A 20,508-nucleotide genomic window follows, 5' to 3' on the forward strand; every position below is an offset into this window, starting at 1 on the left:
GTTCCCCTTGCAGAAGAACAAAACCTCCTGAGGCAACACAATGGCACTTTACGTCTTTTGTGTTTCTGACTGGCAGTATACACAAGAGAGAAAAAAATGTGAGTTTTCCCTCCGGGAGGGAGTTCACGGCATATTGAGTGCTTTTCAAACAGAGGAGGAGGCTTGGCATCTGCGACTGTAAGCAAGATGAGATGCAGGGAAGTTCAGCGAGCGAGCGAGCGAGCGATCCTGTGTAAAGCCGCTTCGACATACAGCATTACTTAACCATTGATGTGCAGGCCAACTCTGGATTCTGAACTACGGTTACACAGGAAGATGCACTCACAGCCACCCACTCTGACAGTCATATCAACACTATTGTCAGGGTTAGGATATTTTCTTAGAGTTTTATTTGTGTATATTAGATAGTTTAGAATATACATCAATTGACATGATTTATTTTCATTCTGGTTATTTTTATTATAGTTCTCGTTTTTATGATGATTTGTCTCTTTTTAGAGAGGTTTTTTATTTTCATAAAATGACTGGATTATTTTTCCTGAAGGACAAATGCAGGGCATTTATCACTGTGGCAGCCAACGGGTGATGTTTTCCCCAATATCTCCTCCAGTCCACTTCGCTTCCCCACAGCCAGGAAGAGGTTTCAATTAGATGTATATAAAAAAAAAAAAAAAAACACGTGGAGCCTGCAAACCTCCTACAAGAAACAAATCAAGACGTCGAATGTCTTTTGCATAACGACGCTAAAATTTGAGTATTCAGCCCGTTTCCTCCCACTCGGCTCCGGCCCGCTTCTAATCCAAGGTAGAAGAAAACGTGTCATTTCTCTAATCAATCTGTTCAAGACAGACGAGGCCTCTGAGTATAGCTTCCTTCAAACACTCATTTTATTCCAGCCCTGCGGTGTGACTGTTGCATCTCACTTCTCTTTTTCAACTGCACAAAGATGGAAAGATGTCAGGGAATGTTACACCCTTGAGGTACGTACGTACGTACGCCTGAGGTAGGAAGTCAGCCTTAGATGTCTGTAGAAATGGAACAACTGGCAGCTCATTCAGAGTGACAACACACCTTTTAAAAGCTAAACCAATCCAGCCATTACGACGACACTGAAGACAAACACGGCAACACAGTGTGAGGATCCCAATGGGGAACACCATTTTAAAATGGAGCCTACAATACCAGGCAATAATCTTCATTTGCTATAATCACCATATGGAAATATTTGTCTTATTAATAAAGAAAGAAAAATACACAAGAAGATCAGGAAAGAGCCTAAAGTATGTCACCTGACCTCCGTTTATGCCGCACTATTAGTCAGTTGAATTAGTATAGCACACTAACATTTTGCATTACCAGGACATTTTTTAATTAGAAATACACATAATGGATTAAAAACTACCATTACTTGATGCTCGTTCGAATGTTTATTGTTGCACTCTCAAAATGTCAATTATGGAAAAAGGTAATTAAAGAAGCTAATTGTGATTTTAGGACTTGTGTGTGTTATTTATGTATTATCTTTGATTGTTTTTCCTTAGACACATACGCACATCCAAATTCATCTCAACCTAGAATCCAGTCTTCTAAAGTGCATGAAGCCAAATTGAAATATGCATTGTTTTTTTCCTTTTATACAATACTTGATGAAACACAAAGTGCGCACTTTAATCTTTATAATTCAATAGCAAGGCAATGTAGCCGCTTCAGCATCAAGGATCCAGCCACAAAAGACTGTTTGGCACCACTGAACAATAAGAAAGCTTGCTTATGCTCGCAGAATGTATTCCAAGGTGATACAAGGGTCGAGCGATTTATACTGCATCCTGCCACACATTTCTAAAATGAACATTGTGGCTTACAAAATGAAAACTCTACATTAAAAAGTTATCATCCTTTTAAAATCTCCTCCAAAAAAAAATTGTGTAGCGTGGAGGAAAAAAAAAAGGACTGTTTAATGGTTGTGCTGGCATAGTTGAGAGCAATGACCATCTGGTTTTGCTGTGTTTACTTCTCTCTGGGTTCAGTCGTAAAAAGTGGATCCAGGCTTTCACATGTAGACACCACAGAAAAGGCCTGCATTCAATCAGCTTTACTGTCTAATATGAAGAACCAACCCACGTTTGTGTTCTATTACAAAGTGTGACAGTGCCGTGCAGTGTGTAGAGCAGAGTGTGAAATCATAGATAGGCTGGACGCAACTCCAAGAGTAGACCTCAATTTATTCAGGAAAAAGAGGAGATATAATATCACCAGCACCCCCGCACCACCCCAACCCATCCAATTCAGTAAGTGCTTTAGCGCACCCACCCACACATACAATAATTACTGCTTTCCTTGGATTAAAACATCTTATTTTTGGTAATGAAAATAGCAGCTGTTTCCGTGGACAATCCCACCAGCCGGATACAGGCCTGCCGACCCACAATGTGATGTGATGCTGCGACATGACAGAGAGAGGTCATGTGTGAAATTTAATCCAAATATTTCTTTCTATACGTATTATTTTGTATTCATTATATTATCGCTTTATTTTATTTGTTTCGATTTTTCGAGTATATGTCTAGTGCAAAATAAAATAATGTCAAAAAACCTGAGGCTGGATTATGATATAGAGGAAATCTGAAGGTGGTGACGAGCAACCAAATGAGAAGAGAGGACAACAATAACATTTATAACCTCAGCAATGAGTGCAGAACCAGAGAATCTAAGATGACCATGGCCGCACAGACTGAAGTAGTTGTGCCCATGCCAGTCTTCCAGTGATGAGGTCATAGCATTGAAAAGCTTGTGGGCGGCCATTTAGTCATGAACTTGATCCATCCATCATGTTGTTTGGAGGATAAATTTAAAGCGAGTAGCATAGGACATGCCATTCATTAGTCGTAAAGGGTGTCGTCCAATATTTGATCTGAGCGAGAGAGCGTCTTGGAAGTATTTTACTCCGAGCAGTAAATCCAGCTAACGACTGCCATTACCGTTGTGTTTATTTACTGGGAAAAATTAAGGTAGGATTAAAAGAGTGCAGCTTGCTCTTTTTATAGGTCGTTACCATCTGCCACCTTCTACATCAGTCCTATATTTTCCTTTTCTTCCCATTCCCGAAGGCTGTTTTCTTCCACAACATCTCATCCAAACAATCGCAAATCTTCACCAACATCTCAAAGAAACAATCGCTTCCAAACTCCAATGTGTCCCATGGTGAGAGTTCATCCATTTCTTGAAGACAATTTGTAATTTCAGTATTGACACATGAAGTCGATGCACAATTTGTCTTTGCGGGCCACATAAAATGATTTGGCGGGCCGTATCAGGCCCGCGGGCCTTGAGTTTAACATCTATGATTTAAGCATTGTGCTGAAATATTCAAACTTCACAAGGCTATTAAAGTCTAAACAAAGGTGGCAGATTCTCAAAGGGGTCATATATATATATGTTTTTTTCCACAACTCCATGTCATCCAAGTGTTGTCTAAAATCAGTTGAAGGCGAAATGGGCAGAAGTAGCTCGTGGGAATCGAACTCCAAACTTCTCTGGTAATATTCTGAAGCGTATTGCATGATTACTGCAGCACGTAGCCGACCGAAAAATGTCACCCTGCCCTTTCCTCTTGTCACAAAGATCCCGTCAGAGTCCTGGGGGCACTAACTAATTACTCTTCACTGTGCCTGCCATATAGGCGGACGTGGCCACATGTGTGTATGTCACTGTGTGTGTGTGTGTGTGATCTCTCTTGAGTGAGTGCGTGTACTTGGGAACAACAAAAACTTCTGTAAGGTCAGCCGCAACTCTGTATCAACTCCTGGGAGACATGACAAGTGGATGTGCAATAAACAAGCCGGGCTGGGCGGGCCTTTACTTGTCGTGAAAAGGAGAAATTGGATGTATTTGTGGAGCGACGGAGTCGGAAAACAAAGGTGTTAAGGGGCTTACTTGAACACAATGACAGAGATTTCAAACAAACGCAGCACAAAGCCACATAATGAAAGTGGGAAGTTTGCGGCTCTGGGAAAAGATTCCATTTTAACAGTCAAACAAATAGCACCCTTCCCTTTGGTGACTGGGTGGAATGACGCATCATGAATTATGAATTTCCATTTCTAAAATATTCCAGCAGTCTTCCTTGGTCTAGCAATATTCTAGACTTGAACAACGTTGTTTATATTTATTCGGTCCAGATTCTCGCTCATTAACGAGGCCAACCACAGGCTACACCTGCTTCAATATTCAAATGATGTAGCAGACCTTTGTGGTAGAAGAATCCAGTCATCAGCAAGTTGTGGACAGGGAGCTTCATTAGCACAAACATTGCTTGCCAGCTAACTCGGCATAATTTTACTCCCCCGCTCGACCCCTGCCCGTGTGCGAGTGTCATGGTGCAGCTTGATCTGTTTGTTCGTAAAGATCTGTGTTTTTTGCTTTGCTATGGATCAAAAATCCTTCATTCGATTTTTCTAAATTGGTACATACGATTTGTACCTTGCAAATCTATGTAACGCCAAAAGAAAGTACGATCTTTCTGCCAAGTATGTGTAACATTGGAAAGATCAGAGTTGAGATTTAAACTTAAGAGTTCAGAAATCTGCTGATCCGTAGGAAAATTGGGAAGTTGTCACATCACGATTTATGGCATTTTGATACTGTCCTTTTTATCGCAGTGATAACAAAAATGGAAGATTGTTGCTGTTTAAACATAAAACAAGAAGTGCAAAATATATTCATGTCGGTCAAGCTGATGAGAGCGACTCATTTCACCAGCCAGAGTTAACGCAAAGCCGTTTGGTAAATTTGTGTAATGGTCTGTTATCAATTCTTTGCAGTCCCTCAAGGTTAAATTCAAGGTACAATGTACTTTCTATTTGATGTGGCACTACACACGGAGAACGGCAGACACATTCGGAGTAAAGAGGCGTGCAAATAGTGTTCCACCACTTGAGCTGTGGGGGTGGGCGACTGACTGTGACTTTCTCAAGGGCGCCTGGACAGTAGCCAGGAAACACACTAGCATTTCTCTAACAACTAGTTGCATTTTTTTGGACACTTTGTATTTAGCCACAGTGGCACATCAAAGCCGTGACCTACCAGCTCCAAAGTTCTTACTCTCCTTTCCCTATAGATGTCATAGCCAAACAACCGCTATGTATAGCGATAGTTAGTATACGGAGTACAGCGGGAGAGGAATCGTTGTCAGCAAAACAAAGCTGCGTCTTGCTGCAATGTGTTTTAATGGCGCCGCACATGTCACCTCTCCCCGCGGTGGGGACCGTACTAATTATTGTGGCGTATCCTACCGCACACGCACGCATGCATGCATTTTTACTTAAAGAATAGAAATAAGCGGACTCGGAAAGAAGCACGGTCCTTCAAACTAGTTGGTCTATCCTCATATATCAGTTTTGACCCTTCCCTGTCACATGTTAGTCTTTGTTCTTTTCAAGTACACACTGAATGGATGGCTTCCAGGATTGTCCTAGGCTGCAAGATTCTCAGATGTTATTTTTGGCTTCGTTGCAATAACGTGGCCGGGAAAAAGCAAGCAGTCATTACGAGCGTATTCAAATGCGAGAGAATACGAGTTGACGCAGTAATTGCGTTAGCAAACGTGTGTACTATGTGCATGGATATTATCTGCTCATGTGAGTGATGGAGGGGGGGGGGCATGCGCACACTTTATTGTTATATCTGTTTAACATGTAACACCAGAACAATAAATGATGGCCTCTTCACAAAAATAAATGAAGTCGTTTGCAAAGAGCTCGTTGGCATTTGGATATATTGTGTCAGTGGACGCAAAGGTGTTCTGACCTCAATCAGATTTGTCGGCCTTTCTTTAATTGGCCACACATTCAGGCGCCGTTCCAACTGTGTAGAGTGAGACAAACTGTTTTTTAATCGAGGAGAATTATCTGAGATTTATAATAATCACAACTAACGCTGCGGTCTTGCTGCTCAATTTTAATAGACATATCATCTAGTTTTTCCAGAAAATACTACTACTATGGCCTGCAGGGTTGTCCTCATAAGAGCTAATCTGTTCCATGAATGAATGGCCTTGTATTCTATCCAAGCAGGAGTTGGCAGAACTTGCTTGACCTTCATTAGTGGCCTGTTTTCCGTCAATGGCTTTTTGGACTCGCATTAACTTATCTTGGTGAACTAAAACTTTGTTCAAAGTACAACTTTTTTTTCTTCTTTGACATTTGAAGATGAAATGAAATCTAAGCACTTTAGTCAGAGAATTTCTGGATGAAGTTTGATGTGAACAATGGTATCAGCAAAGATCATCGATCTGGCAAGCCACTATTTTATTGTGATTAATCACGTTTTTATTTCATAGTTAATCGCACATTTTATTTATTGTAAACAAATCTCTTGATTTTTTTTCAATGACCACCCAGTGGCATTATGGGGAACAAATGCTATGTTTGTAGCATTTAGCCTGCAGATCGACAAAGGACGTGCACAAGTGTGTAATGCAGATGTTTAACATTAGCAATACTTCCGCTATTTCTTCCCATGTCGCTGTTACTCAAGTCTAAGTACATGCAATGTTGACATGACATAATCAAAGTGATGACTGCTACCATGAATATTATAAGCAGAGAGACTACAGTATTATTATATTTCCGAAAGATGAATGAGTAATGTACAAGGTGGTCACTGGGGGGGTAATGATGCCTAAGCACGCTACTACAGAAGTGCAATCAGATGATTTACTTTTTCATTTCTGATTGCCACAGCTCATCAGGGGCACAATTGCAAGGCATCTGCTTGATTATAGTCTTTAATAATTAATTTCTTTGCGTCTTATCATCTACAGCCTTGACTTCAGGGCAAATTCATTTCGAGAATTTTAATCCCATCTTCTGTCAACTTCTTCTCTCCATGAGCAGCCACAATTAAGGGGAGTGAAATGTATTTGATGGCTGGCACGGACAAAGCGGCATTATTTGAGAGGTGTGCTTATGGTTGAATTAAAAGCAACTCCAAAACCCAGACAGAGCAGCAGCTGGGAGAGCAATTATGTATTAAACGTACCTTTGTAGAGATCATCGAGATGCAAGAGAAGAGGAAATGAAAGTGGGGTGAATAGTAGCCAAAGGAGCTTGTGAATCATACACTTGGTCTTGCTCTCTTCCTTCCTTCCTTCCTTCCCTGCCAGCAAAAACAGTGAATGCTATTCGCTTCTGCTGCAGTAAAACCGATTGAATCGTTTTCAAGTGATTCAAAGTCTGACAGCGGACACTCGGGTACATCTGCACAACATGTACTCGACACAGCTAAACTGCTACCGCGTTGGCTCCCTCGCTTTCTCTTTCCTACAGAACCCAAAGCCTGCTGAGAGAAAAGGCGCTCGGCTCACGTAACAGCGAGCGCGGATCCTCTCCGTCCTCTGAAAGACGAATCGACCCATCGCTTGAGCCTAATTGATGTTGTATTGGTGAGCACAGGCTCTTGGATTATTTAGGCGGACATCTAACTAGTAGTTCCCCAGATGTGGCCTGCAGAACAAACTGGCCAGGAATAGTAGCCATACTCAGCTGCATAAACCTTATTTCAAATTGATTTTGCATTCATAAACGGTGACACTACTGACTTAATACAGAAGAATCTCTGAGGCATGTTTTGAAATATAACATAATTGTTATTGGGAGCGGCGCAAACGTACTCGTTCACACGATGCACTGTGGTTTTTGCATTTTGTATTCAAGGCAATCAAACGGGAACGATTTGATTAAGTTCCGTTTTTCAGAGTCCGTGCAAGAATTGCGTACTATTTCCTAACTGGTTGATTTTTCCTCAATTAATTCCCCCAGTATATTCAGTGTATTACATCATGTTGTAGCTTGACTTCATTCCGTGATCAAGCTTGAAACGCAATCACTGTACAAATAAGAGATGCAAGAAAGGGGAGTGGCCTAGTCAATGACATCACAAGCATAACTTAAATTACATGTGAGCATTTGGATGTGAGTTTCCATCTTTTGTGTTTGTCTGTTTGTATCATTCAATATCATCATATAAAAATCTTCTCGCTCAGAAGAGAAAGACTTTTGGGGGATAAAAGCTAACAACTACCATCCTTCGCAGTATAATTAGCAGGTGTCCTAAAATGTCTCCATTGAGAAGTCCGCGCTTTGATTGACAGCCGAGCTCACAAGTGCTGCACTGTTTGCGGCACTCCTGATTGGAGGGTCATACGTCCGATGTGACGAGGTTATTCATAGGTTGGAGTGTTAACCAGGAACATGGCGCTCACCTTGTCACTACTTGTCAGTTCCTGGTGCACTGAAAGGCCTTATTAGCGAGAGGGAGGGACACCTTCCATCATCCGTGCATGCTAAGTGTCAAAGCCCCATCACGAGCGTGTTTGGTTTGTGCAAGTGCTTCTATATTGGCACAACGGATTAAGTCAGCCTGCAGTGATGGGAGTCGGAATGGTTGCTGAGAATATATATGAGGCGGAACGTGGCCACATATTGTGGGAAGGCTGATTAGCAGCACTGTGAAAAGACGGGTGATTGCTCATTTATGCTAGCACAACAATAAGCCTTTTATGGATGCCTGACTGTCACCCAGTCATAAGCATATGGCTTTAAACAAGAAAACAACACTCCCCAGAGGACACGCCGACACACATCGTTCGCTTCCGCTTTTGTTCTTGACAATTTACAGCCGCAAGTTCCGGCGGCTGAATTTACTACGGGGATCAGGATGGGGAAGTCAAAGTTCAAGGGTCCAGAACAAAAAAATAAAGTAACCTCTGGCAGGGAGGGAGATGACTTGGACTGCCTTGCCTTGCCTTGCTTGCCTTTCCTCTCCTCTCGTGCAGCCTTTTCTTTTCTTTTCTTTTCTTTTCTTTTCTTATCGCTCCCTCTCTCAGGCAAGCTGTTCCCTTGGCAGCCGTTCCCTCAATACGTATACGCCAGCGAGTGTGTGCGCGTGTGTGTGTGAGACGAAGGGGGTTGTGGCGACAGGGTGCTTACAGAGTCAGGAACCCTCCACATGCAAATCAGCGCCAAAACATGCCAAGCTTTCGCTCTTAAGATGCTGAAGCCGAGCGTGATTAGTCCTCAGTCAAAAGCTCGGAAATCCAACCTTTCTCTCAGCCTGGCCTCCATCTTCATTTTTAGACATCCATCATCCAAATGTAGTTGGGTAGGTCAAGATTTATGAGATGCCAAACCAAAGGGGATGAGTCAAATTTGTCCCAGGGGAACAAACACATCAGAACCTTACTCAGTAATTGAGCAAATGAGATCTATTGCCATTGGGTCATTCAGATGGCAAGAGAGAAACAAGCCTGATTATTCACACAAAGTCGTCATTGTGCTCATAAATTCATTTCACCAAATGGGAATTTCTCATTTCCTCACACTTTCCACCCCGAGATTCCCCAGTGAGAATGGTCATGAAGAGCCACCCTTTGAGCCCTTAATGCCCAAGCAATCAGATTAGGGATGTCAGTGTAAGCCTTGAATTACTCATGTTATGACTTGATTGGCCAATAATTTGATTGCAGCCACATCTAGACTTCCCTCTGGTTCTTCAGATCTCATCTTTGCCTTTTGCCGCCTTGTGTATGCCTGCAACATACGTACACACACATAGCCTCCCCTCACCCCTGCTATCCCTCGTCACGTGGCTGTCAGCTTCGGACGGAGGGAGCCTGCAGTCCTGGGATTGTTGAAGTGGATTATCAAGAGAAAATATGTTTCCTTGCTGTAAATCTCCTACATCTTCAAGCATCAAACACAACCCTAAATTCTCCAGAGAAAGCCCCACGCCCTTTTATGTTCATAGACAATGAAGCGCTCGATGAATACGGGAGAAATGAATTACACTGCGGGAGGGAAGACAAAAAAGGAGCACGTACGGAAACCAAACAGGACATGGAAGGACGTGTCAGATAGATACAGGAGGAATGTTGCCTTTACAACATGCCCGTGGGGAAAATGTTTTTTTTTTTTTTTAATGCAGCCATTTTATGAGCGGCACTTTGCTGAAGAAATAAACAATCTTCAAAACATGTGCCAATTGGACTCAGGTGTAGAACAACAGATTGCGATTGAACAGTAATTAACATGTTCGCACACTCCATCATGGTGACATTATGACCAATCAGTGTTGCAGACTGAAAGCTAATTGACTATCCCGTCCGATCAATACCGTAGAATAATTCAACGCAGTGCCGTATATTCTTGTTCATCCCAAAGTTGGACTCACTTTTGAAAAAAAAATGCTACTTGTGATGAGATTTTTAAAATCCAGGCCACTTTTTTTTTTTTTACAGACTACCCTAAAGTCACAAGACACAAAAAGACACGATCAACTGAGTTTTCAACATTTCATGATATTAAACAAAAAGCTTTGATCCATAGACTTATAAATGTGCTTTCATCCGTGCTTGAAACACAATCAGATCAAGTTTCTGATGCAACAATACCCCACTGGACTGCAACTTAAGTTTTACGACACCCTACAACACATAACCTCTCTTTTGTAGCCACTGTAACAGGCTGATGAGATTAGAAGTGATGTCGCGTAATGAACAAAGCAACACAAAGACACCAATCATTATTGAACATGGCAGCAACTCCTAACCGGTCTGCTTGCCGAGGTTGAGTGTTGAGGTTTTTGTTACGGCTGCATGCTAACTCCAAAATGATTCTTTGAGCGTGTATGACTAAACAAACGTGCCTCAGAGACATTTTCCCCATCTCCAGTATGTCATCGCTAGAAGGGACACCGATGCATGTGCAAGCTCCCCTCAAAGTGACTGGATGGTAATCATTTCCTCTCTTTTCTCTCTCGTCTACCATTTTCAGTATTAACTGTCTTCAGCTGTCATTCTCCTGTGGAATAAGACAGCCATCTGCTACAAATCACGCCACGAGCGCAATCCAGCCGGCGCAGGCTTTTGCGAGAAAGGCAAATACAGGCATATGCAATAATGGCAGCAGACAAATCACAGTCGCTGGCTGGCAGAAACAAACTAGCTAAACATGTTTGACACGCAAGAGTGCAACTCGGCGACAAAGTTCCAAACACTACAAAACCCAAGAAGCTGTCGGAAGAAGTTAAAAGCACGGGTGACGGACGGAACATTCAACGAGACTATTCTCAGGTGGTGTTTGAGGAAAAAAAAGGTCATGACCGTGATTGCGGCACGCGATAACGCGGGGGACAACCACGCACGGATAAACCACCAGATAACGCAATGATTAAAGCCGCGATGGCGGCACGATAACCCATCACATAAACAACACTAACATGGCATGAAGAGTACCACGATAACACTCTTACCGCAATGTCATGTACAAACAAGCACCGGCGCAAATATAAAGTAGGTGATGAAACAGAATATAGGATCTGAAGGATTCACATAGTATCACCGCAGGCTCCAGAAAAACACAAAACAGGAAATACTTGTGAAGATAACCACAGGTAGCTAGTCAGACTTTCCTTGGTCAATTCAGTTGTAACGAGAAGTCGAAACTGATCCGAGATCACCAAAGAGGACACTGGAGGCTTACAACATGTGGGCTAGATACTGTACGTCAGGATGTCTCCTCAGAACTGCTGAGGTTGCTTCCATTAATTCTCCCTTCTCTGCTACTTCCCTGTGTGTGTGTGTTTACGCCACGGGGCCTGAGGTCTTGGAGGTTGTGACCGTTGTGAGCTTCAGCAAACTCTAACTGACCTTGACGTTTTAAGGCCTCAGAGACCAGAGAAAAATGATGCCTCATCTTATCTTGTACTATGCATGAAAGGTCAGAAAAGACTTTTGGCTATTAGAGTCAAATCATTAGTGTTTCATCAATGAGGGAAACTTTTGGAGTGCAAATTTCCATACTGGCATAAATTACGACAAAGCTGCTTTAGGGTGAAGGTATTTAGAATAATAACAGCCAATGTGCAGTAAAAGATTTTTTGCTGGCATTCAAAGTGACTTAAAACAACAAGAGCACTATTAAAAAAAAAAAAAGAAAACATGACATGCACCGACTGATTTTTGATCATTAAGATCCTCATTTGAAGTCATGGCAAATCATGCAACTTGATTAGATGCGTCATTTATAAGCACTAAAGCTACTACACCCACCTATAATCTGCAATCATTATTTTGATTTCAACACAGTCATGCATACGCACATTGAAGTTGTTTCATATGTTTTATGGACTATTTTCACGTTAGCCGTTTTAGCAGATACATCGGCTTTGCTCACCGTTGTTAACAAGAATGAGAAACTGCGTTGTTGGTTCAGTATAAGCAAGACAGCGCTTCAGCTAAAGCCTGGACTACGTCGTCCTCCTGCGCACGACTCACATATGATTGAAACCAGTGTACATGGAAAGAGTCATAATAATTCAACGTGACATCCCGGGGATATAGGAAGGGGAGGGGGAGGGGGTGGTTGAGTGTGTCAACCCTGGCCAGCGTTAACTGATCCAAACTAAGGCAAAGCAAACAGAATTGCATTCTGCTGAAATAGGTTGTTTCATGTTGGGACTGTAAACACTGTGAAATTTGTCACATGAAGTAAATCATTTTAAGCATGTGAATAGGTCTGGCTTAATTTTTGCAATGGGATAGTCCACAGGTCTCCAGGCACCATTTCTCTTGAAGCTGTTTTCCTTCATTTGGTGTTTTCCTTCATGATGCACGTGGAGTTTCTTTATGTAGCAGGTTCAATAGCAGTTCAATTGGGCTGTGCTCCGGTGACCACAGAGTTCATTAAATGTGAGTCACACATGCTCTATTGATGGATGTATTGACTGATGAATTGTGTACTATTAAGCTGAAACCATAGAGCGGGTGGCTATGCCTACAAAACACATCCATCTGCATGTTCATTAAATCATACCTCAAAAAAGTGCTGATCACAACATTTGCATGTCACCATAGGTCTCTTCAGCAGCGCACCTTCTCGATGAAGAGTTACACAGATTGAGACTAATTGCCATCATCTCGCCATTGGAAAATGTGAGCAACGATGCTGCACATTTCCTTCGTTTTATCACAGCCAGACGTAAAATGCGATCATATTTCTAAGCAAAGGCAAGCAGCATAATCAAATGGATAAAACGGGACTCGACGAGATAAAAATACAGCTCTCCTGAGGAAAGAAATAAACTCACATAAAATCCAATGAAGGAAACATATTCTGGGATTACTCAGAGTGCTTGCGTAGCAGGCAGGTGAGATAATGGGATGCATGGAAAAGTTGGGGGAGCCGGCACGGCCAAATCTAATCGACAACTTAATTGCTATGACTGATGAAGACAAATTGAAATGGGTCAGGCAATTCAAAAAGTAAGCAGGCTAAAGGAGGCGGCTCATTGTGTGCTCATGTAGTTCAATACATAAAGACACAAAGCAGATAAGAAGAAATGGGAGCAAATGTCTGTCTGCTGCTTAACAATTCACCAGACAGCTCCGGTGATTTTTTTTTTTTTTCCCCCTTTCCCAACACACGAGGCTCGTCACAGTTTGTATGCTCAGGCCGAGCTACGTAAATGAATTGAAAGCGCTTCACCTGGCCGATATGTGTCACGGTTGAGTGCGGAGGCTTTGAACGTTGTCTCTGCGGGCCGGCTAATTGAGCCGGATCAATTCGCAGAGAGTGCGAGCAGGTTGGCACAGTTGCCACATCAAAGAGATTCTAATAACTGCACAGTGTGGCCATTATCCAGCCTGGAAATGCCATATTTGTGTTTGCTTCAAAGCCAGCGTTGCCGTGCTGGGAAAATAGCGACGATGCGGGCCATTGCCATTTTTATTTCATGCCTGCCAGGCCATTTGGGAGCCATTTGGGAAGGAAGCTAGTCATACGGACATGCACGTGTGAAGATCAAAGTTCTATCCGTCCATCCGTCCGTCCGTCAAAATCTGTATTCAGTTATTTTTTCCATTAGCTCAGAGCACACATTGTCTAACGAAGACATTTTGTCTTTGTGTTGAGATTGCGTCTCCCTCAGCCCCGTTTATCTCCCAAGCCTTTCTACCTTTATCTGCCATTCGCTCCAGTTCACAATGATTTCGAGTTAGTCTCTGGGTTTCCCTCGCAAGCTCACAGCTCGGCACGGCTTTGCTCGCAGCTCGGTGAAATCATTTACCGCAAGCGGCGCTTCTGCAAATGATTGAAGTCTAATTAGATGGCATAGACAGTGGAAACCAGTGGAGGTGTTTGGGAGCCAGAGTCGTCAGATGGTCCGTCTCACTCTCGCTGGCTTTGTCCTTCAAAACTAAAAGTTCTGCAGTACGAGCGGGGAGGGCAGTTTATGCCCGTAGAAGCTAATTATGCTGCAGAAAAATGACAGCCTGAAGGATGATTATACAACTTTTTTTTTTTTCTTTCAAGGATGATTTTTTTTTTTCTTTTCAATAATGCAGTAGTTATTTAGTCCTGATATGCATCCTGAAAAGTGTTTGAGTAGTTAGCCGTAGACAAAACAAAGATAGTCAGCATCGGGCAAAATAATAGAAATAAATAATCACGCATGAACGAGTTTTGACAGCAGATTGCAAAGAGCATAACCGGTTTCATTAATGTTGTTTAGCAGATGAGTATAAATTCAGCCCACCATTGCCACTAAATGAGGTTTGCTTGGAGCCATTCCGTACTCAATTAATGATGACAGTTTTATCGACATGTTTTTTTTGTTTTTTTACCGCTTCTGTTTCTGTGCCCCTCGGAATGGCACAAAGTGTCTTTGGATTCACGGGCGCTTCTGCTAGTCTTGACTAGAGGTTAGCGCGTGGACACGTTTGGTATTGACTTTTTTTCCAGTGACTTATTTTTGTTTGTAATACAATCTAAAAAGTGCAATGCAGCCATTTATCTTCATTCCATTAAAACACTGCTACGTTGTTTGAAATTGCTTGGATATCACAAGCAGGCCATTCCATTGCATTACATTACAGCAAGGTAAGGAAGGTGGAAATGAGCCAAGGGCATGGCAAAGGCTCTTCCAAGTGCTCCGCACACAAACAGCGCAATGGCAGGCTGAGGGAAATAAAGATGCAAGGGATAGTGCTGAGCGAGCACTTGGATTTCCAAAAATCTGTCCAATTACCAAGTCGTATTTACGACACAATATATTCCCTGAATTATCCACATAATTAGGCGGTGCCCCGAGGGTGGGAAGGAAGCAGGCTTCTGCGCAACTGATGTTGTCAGCAACCATCTGTAACAGCACTTTTGAGCCAGAGGTCACCTGGTGTTATGTCAAACTGTGAGGGTCTACTCTCTTAATGCCGCTAAAACATCAGAGAAGTCACCTTTAAAGGAGAATGTGAAGACTGCTGACTGACTGTAGCCCACCCGCAGGGAGATTCTTTCCGCCGCGCCGAATATAAATGTGATATTGACAGCAAAGCTTCCCCTTGAGACAAACGGGACGGACGAGAAGTGGAAGGACGACGTGAGAATAAACAAAAACGGGAGAAGCCAACACAGAGTTAAACCCCGCCAAGCATGTGACTAGTAGTTGATGGGCCGGCGCAAGCACTGTGTTACCATAAACATTTGCAGTTCACTTTATCGAGGCACTTTAATGATGCTTTTTGCATAATTTCCCCACAGTAATGTGAAATGAAGGGCAGGCAGGCAGGCAGGCAGGCAGGCAGGCAGAGTCTTTATGTTGTTTCCTGTTGCTTCAGCAGTCCTATTATATAGTGGCCATTTTAATGAGGCTAGTGACAACACCACCACACATCCTTCCTCCTAAAACCTGGGCCAGAATCAACCTAAAATGAATCATAACAAGGCCAAACTGTGAGTATCATTTGGCTGATTTGGGCATTATTTGTAACCCATTGATGGAGTGGTTGAACGCAATACATTTACGCCTGCTTGCTTGAATTACAATAATGTGGAAAATAATGGGAATCTCTTCTGGGTCCAAGCTGTCACAATCATTCAACTTTTTTTTTTTACAGGCAATGTCTCTGCTTCTTTTCATATATAAGCACAAAAAGTAGCACCGTTCTTGGGGTACATTGTGTTTTTCCATTTGTTGTTATTGTATTATTGGCTTAGTCCTCTGCACCGTTTTTCTTCTTTGCTGTCACACTTTCCGTCATCATAGCAAGACGACATAGCGGAGCTGGTTCTTTATTGTGCACTAAGTCAAAGTTTCATGAGATTTGCTGTGATGTCTTTTTTTTTTTTAACGTCAAATGATTATTGGTCTGTGATGTCATGGTAGTCAACTGTCATTTTTGTTTTGTTAACCAGGATAAAATAGGAATCAGCCAAGATAGTTAAAAAAAAATAGAAGTCTAATTCGGAATGCTATCAGCAGAAGGCAACTTCAGCCTGAATTGGAATGATTTCCATAAAGACTAGCTGTTGTCTGAAAGCAAGCAGCTGTCAGACGGAATTACCTCTCTGACACAGACACCACAATTGAGGGTGCCCTTCCTGTAATTCACTCTGATTGGCTCAAGGGGAAAATGGCAGCCTGTGGAGAGCGAGGTGAGTGGCGGGTTGACAGGTTTGCATCTGCAAAAGCCAGACACTGCATTTACCCCTTATCATTGACTCTGTTCATCATTTCCTTTTTCCCCTTTCTCTGGCTGGACAAGCAGAAACAGAGAATAGACACGGCTTATTCACTTATTAAGGATTTATCCTTCCTCTTGTACTTTTACACATAAATTGGTGATAATCTCTCTTTGCAACCTTTGGAAAGGTTAAAACAATTATTTTTTTTTTTTTTTTGCTGCACCATTAAACAAGACTCCCTTTGGATTTTGGATAAATAGTTTAGCAACAAAAAAATGCATATTATTAATGGGAATTATGGTAATTATTCACGCCCAAACGCTTGATTTAAACGTGACATCAATGAGCGGAAGTAACCGGTTATTAACGTAAATCTTTTAATCTTAATCCCTTGAAATTAGTATTGGAACATTTTCAGTAAATTAGAATAGCATATTATGAGTACAGACTATGTCAGTAGTACACATGCATCCATATATATCATAATTCTATTTGGTTGCATTCCTGCAACAGATAAAAAGACAGCAACACAACCCTCGGCCGCCAGCAATGCTAAGTGCTCTTATCTGTGACTTGTGTGAAGTGAGTGACAGGAGAGGGGGGCACAGGGGGAAGTGTCCTTTAGGTGTCTTAATTATGGCTCTTCTCCTCCCTCTCGCTGTCACCATCCCCAGGGGAGGCCAAGACAAAAGCGGGGCAATGTTTCATCTCTGGTGCATTGGTATTTCAAATTCCAAGGGGAGTAAGAAGAGAGTGACATCAGGCTGCGTATCAAGACACACTCCGCATTCCCTTTGTATCTCTCTTCCCTTCACAGCTGGCTTCCTCATAGTAAATGCAGTTTAACAACATTGGAGCAGCAAAAAAGAAAAAGGTACAAATTGATTACAGAGATGGTTTCACTTAATGAGCTCAAAAGCCCGTGGCTCTTATTTGGTCTTTATCCATTACTTTGCAGTGGAGGTGACAAAATGGAATAAGAGTGTGTTAGGGAGCAATTTGAAACTAACAGCCAGGCAACAAGCACTTATTACAGTCGGTAGGCCTAGCATGGGTGTATTAAAAAAAAAAAAAAAAAAAAATCTGTCATCAACCCTCCCCTCCCAAAGTGTTTTGATAGATTTTCAGTGAATTGAACAGGGGTGTGTCGACTTTTTCTAAAGACTGTAATCCACATATAATGCTATTGGTGTCATATACGGCTGCTACGCTGATCTTGTTTTCCTCTTGCTCACTTCTATCTTATCTCAGTCTGCCTCCCCTCAAACCTTGTTGTGTATGATTGCCAGTAAATATCTATTTCAATCAAAATGATATCATACCACCACAAATGCTCTACCAGGCAGACTGTCTTGTTTCATTTGCCATGGTGGGAAACTGTCTAAAGTACTACTCCAGTTGTTTTCAAATTCACATGCAAATTGTAGGATTAATAGCCTCCGAGCTAAAGTCAGCTACATGATTTGTGTTGGTCTGCCCTAGCATAGCCGCAATGGGTCAATGCAGTGAAATGCTGCAGAAAAACAAATCATCATCGCAGTTTTTGCTTGTACATTTCAAAAAAAGGTGGGTCGGTGGAGTTGAGGGTCTGACGAATGATGGCAGAGATAGCTGCTGGAAGCATTAGAGAGATGCAGAGGGAGTCTATAAAAGCAAACTACTCCTTAATGTCTCTCGCAAGTGTGATAAAAGCAGAGAGCTGTTGCACAGAACATTCGCTCCCATCGTTTGTATGAACCCAACACACATGCAAACATTTTTTTTTTCTTTCTTTCAAATTGTCAGTGCTGTTGTGTTGGAGGGCAAAGGACCTCTGCCCTGAAAAGTATTGACTCATAAAAGAAGAGCAATGCAAAGTGTGGTCTTAAAATGAGAAAGGTAAAGAGCGAGGCTTCTTATCAGTATTCTGGGAGCATGGCCTCTTATAAATATTGAAAGAAGGACACTGGTGGGGAGACGGAAGAGCCAAATGGTGCATTTGAGAAATGGCACACCTGAGCTCCACCAGAGAATATCATCTCCTGCTGTCACATCTCATCCCATTTGATCAAAATAATTGCCACCCTCATCGTTATCATCAAGTCTGTCATCTGCGGCGCCGGCGCCGTTCTCCATCTCATCAGCGCTTCTTTGCCTTCCGTAAGGAAGTGGCTGAGGATTTGAGGATCAGATCAAATACACAGCATCTCCAGTAAGGAAAGAAATCACTCACAGCCATCATGGTATTCATTGCTTTCGCGCGAGCGACATTGAAACACTCAACCGCCAAAAAATAGCTTGATTTAGCTTGTGCAGGCTCCTCAAAGATGAGTGGTGGCCCTGCTGAGCGATTGCTGATTTTCCCTTCAGTCAAAAAAGGCAAAAGACATGAACTTTTTGATGAAACAAATTTTCAAATACACGGCGAGAGAGAGAGAGAGAGAGAGAGAGAGAGAGATGTAATGCAACAGTCAAGATGAAATATTGAAAAGACAGCGGAACCTCAGAGCTTGAACCAGACGTTTTGCACATTTTTGAAAAGAATCCTGAGGAAGCAATACTAAAATGGCTAAAAAAAATCATAAAGTGAAAGAATGTTAACTTTAAGATACAACAACATATTCATTCAAAACGGATGAATTCCGCTTATTATTATTTGAATATAAATGTTACCAAAAGAAAAAGCAAAACACACTCAGATTCAACATTGATGGTTGCTGAACTGAGGTCATGTGAGGATGATGTGATTTGTTTGCAGTGATGCTGTGCATTAGCGGGATTACAAAAGCATATTTTTCATTGACATTTTTTTTAATTGCATTCCTAATCGTACAATAAAGGTTCCACTGCACTGTCCAGAGTCACGGTTCAAAATGATACGCCCACTCAATCCAAACAATGCCACTCCAGTGAAAAGAGTATTCATTCTCGACCGCTGTTTTTCCCTCCATGTAAAAGCATCACCAAATAGCTTGCATCACCTGTGCGACCTGAGCTCCTTCAATCTAATAATACTGCAGACATATAATTAGCCACTTGTCAAACACACAAATAGGCATTATGCAAGCGCCCATGTCTGCTAATAAAGGTGACAGCACGTTTATCGCTTCAATCAAAATGAAATGAAATCAAACAAATAAAGAAATCAAATTAAATGCCATTGTGCACAAAGTTCAAAGTGTGGAAAAAAATCATTTGAAGGCAGACTCCATGGCAACATATTGAACAAGGCGTATGTGTGACAATTGGGCCACTGGTAACACGCACAGGAAGCAAAACAAGAGCCTACCTTGGCCATTTGCGCCTGCACTCCGGTGGCTTTGAGAGACGACACGGCTTTCTGTGCTGCAGCTGGGCTGTCAAAATCAACAAAGCCATAGCCTGGAGAGAGAGAGAGAGAGAGAGAGAGAGAGAGAGAAAGAAAAGGAAGAAATGCAAAAGAGGGAGAAAATAAATAAAGGCAGGCATTAGTAAATGGGAAAAAAAAAAAAAAAAACATGGCTAACAAGGAGAATGACAGACGCTTGGTAATTGTAGCAGTAATAGGTTAGTAACATGACTACGGAGGCTGCCACTTCTTATATCTACTGAGCACTACATTGTTTGATAATTAGCGCCACTGACGTTTAGGGGGATGCTATGCATCTTAATTAGCCGCACGGATGAGTGCTTTTCTAATAACAAACTGCGCAACTCGGCTCACCTCAACCTCCACACAAAACACGCGTGCATTGGAAAAGGCAAATATCCTTTTTGTCCTTTAGAGCGTAGGATTCTTCGCCTAACTTTGAAATACATTGGGTGATATGGCAGAGTAGTTTTATACATGTATTGATATGTCATAAAAGGAGAGTGGGACTCGACTGCCCACACTTGGCAAGACTGTAAACAAGATGTTGGCAGTTAAAAGAAGGCCGGGAAATCCAAGACGTGTGTGAATAGAAGCGTGACCATGTGATCATTTGTAACACCGGGGTAACGGCGGCGGCGGCGGCAACCCCCCAACTCACACCCA

General features: G+C 42.2%; 1 protein-coding gene across 3 annotated transcripts in view; it reads right to left on the reverse strand.

Moving 5' to 3' along the window:
- The window catches only part of rbms3 (RNA binding motif, single stranded interacting protein), a 122,719-nt gene that overhangs the window by 58,290 nt on the left and 43,921 nt on the right, over positions 1-20,508 (reverse strand). For all 3 annotated transcript variants that reach the window (XM_037264594.1, XM_037264595.1, XM_037264593.1), the window contains exon 4: positions 19,783-19,874. In XM_037264594.1, coding sequence (XP_037120489.1) covers positions 19,783-19,874 — 92 coding nt within the window. The remainder of the gene's footprint in view (positions 1-19,782; positions 19,875-20,508) is intronic.

The sequence above is a fragment of the Syngnathus acus genome, chromosome 11 (assembly GCF_901709675.1).
Source record: "Syngnathus acus chromosome 11, fSynAcu1.2, whole genome shotgun sequence".
Classification (NCBI taxonomy): Eukaryota; Metazoa; Chordata; class Actinopteri; order Syngnathiformes; family Syngnathidae; genus Syngnathus; species Syngnathus acus.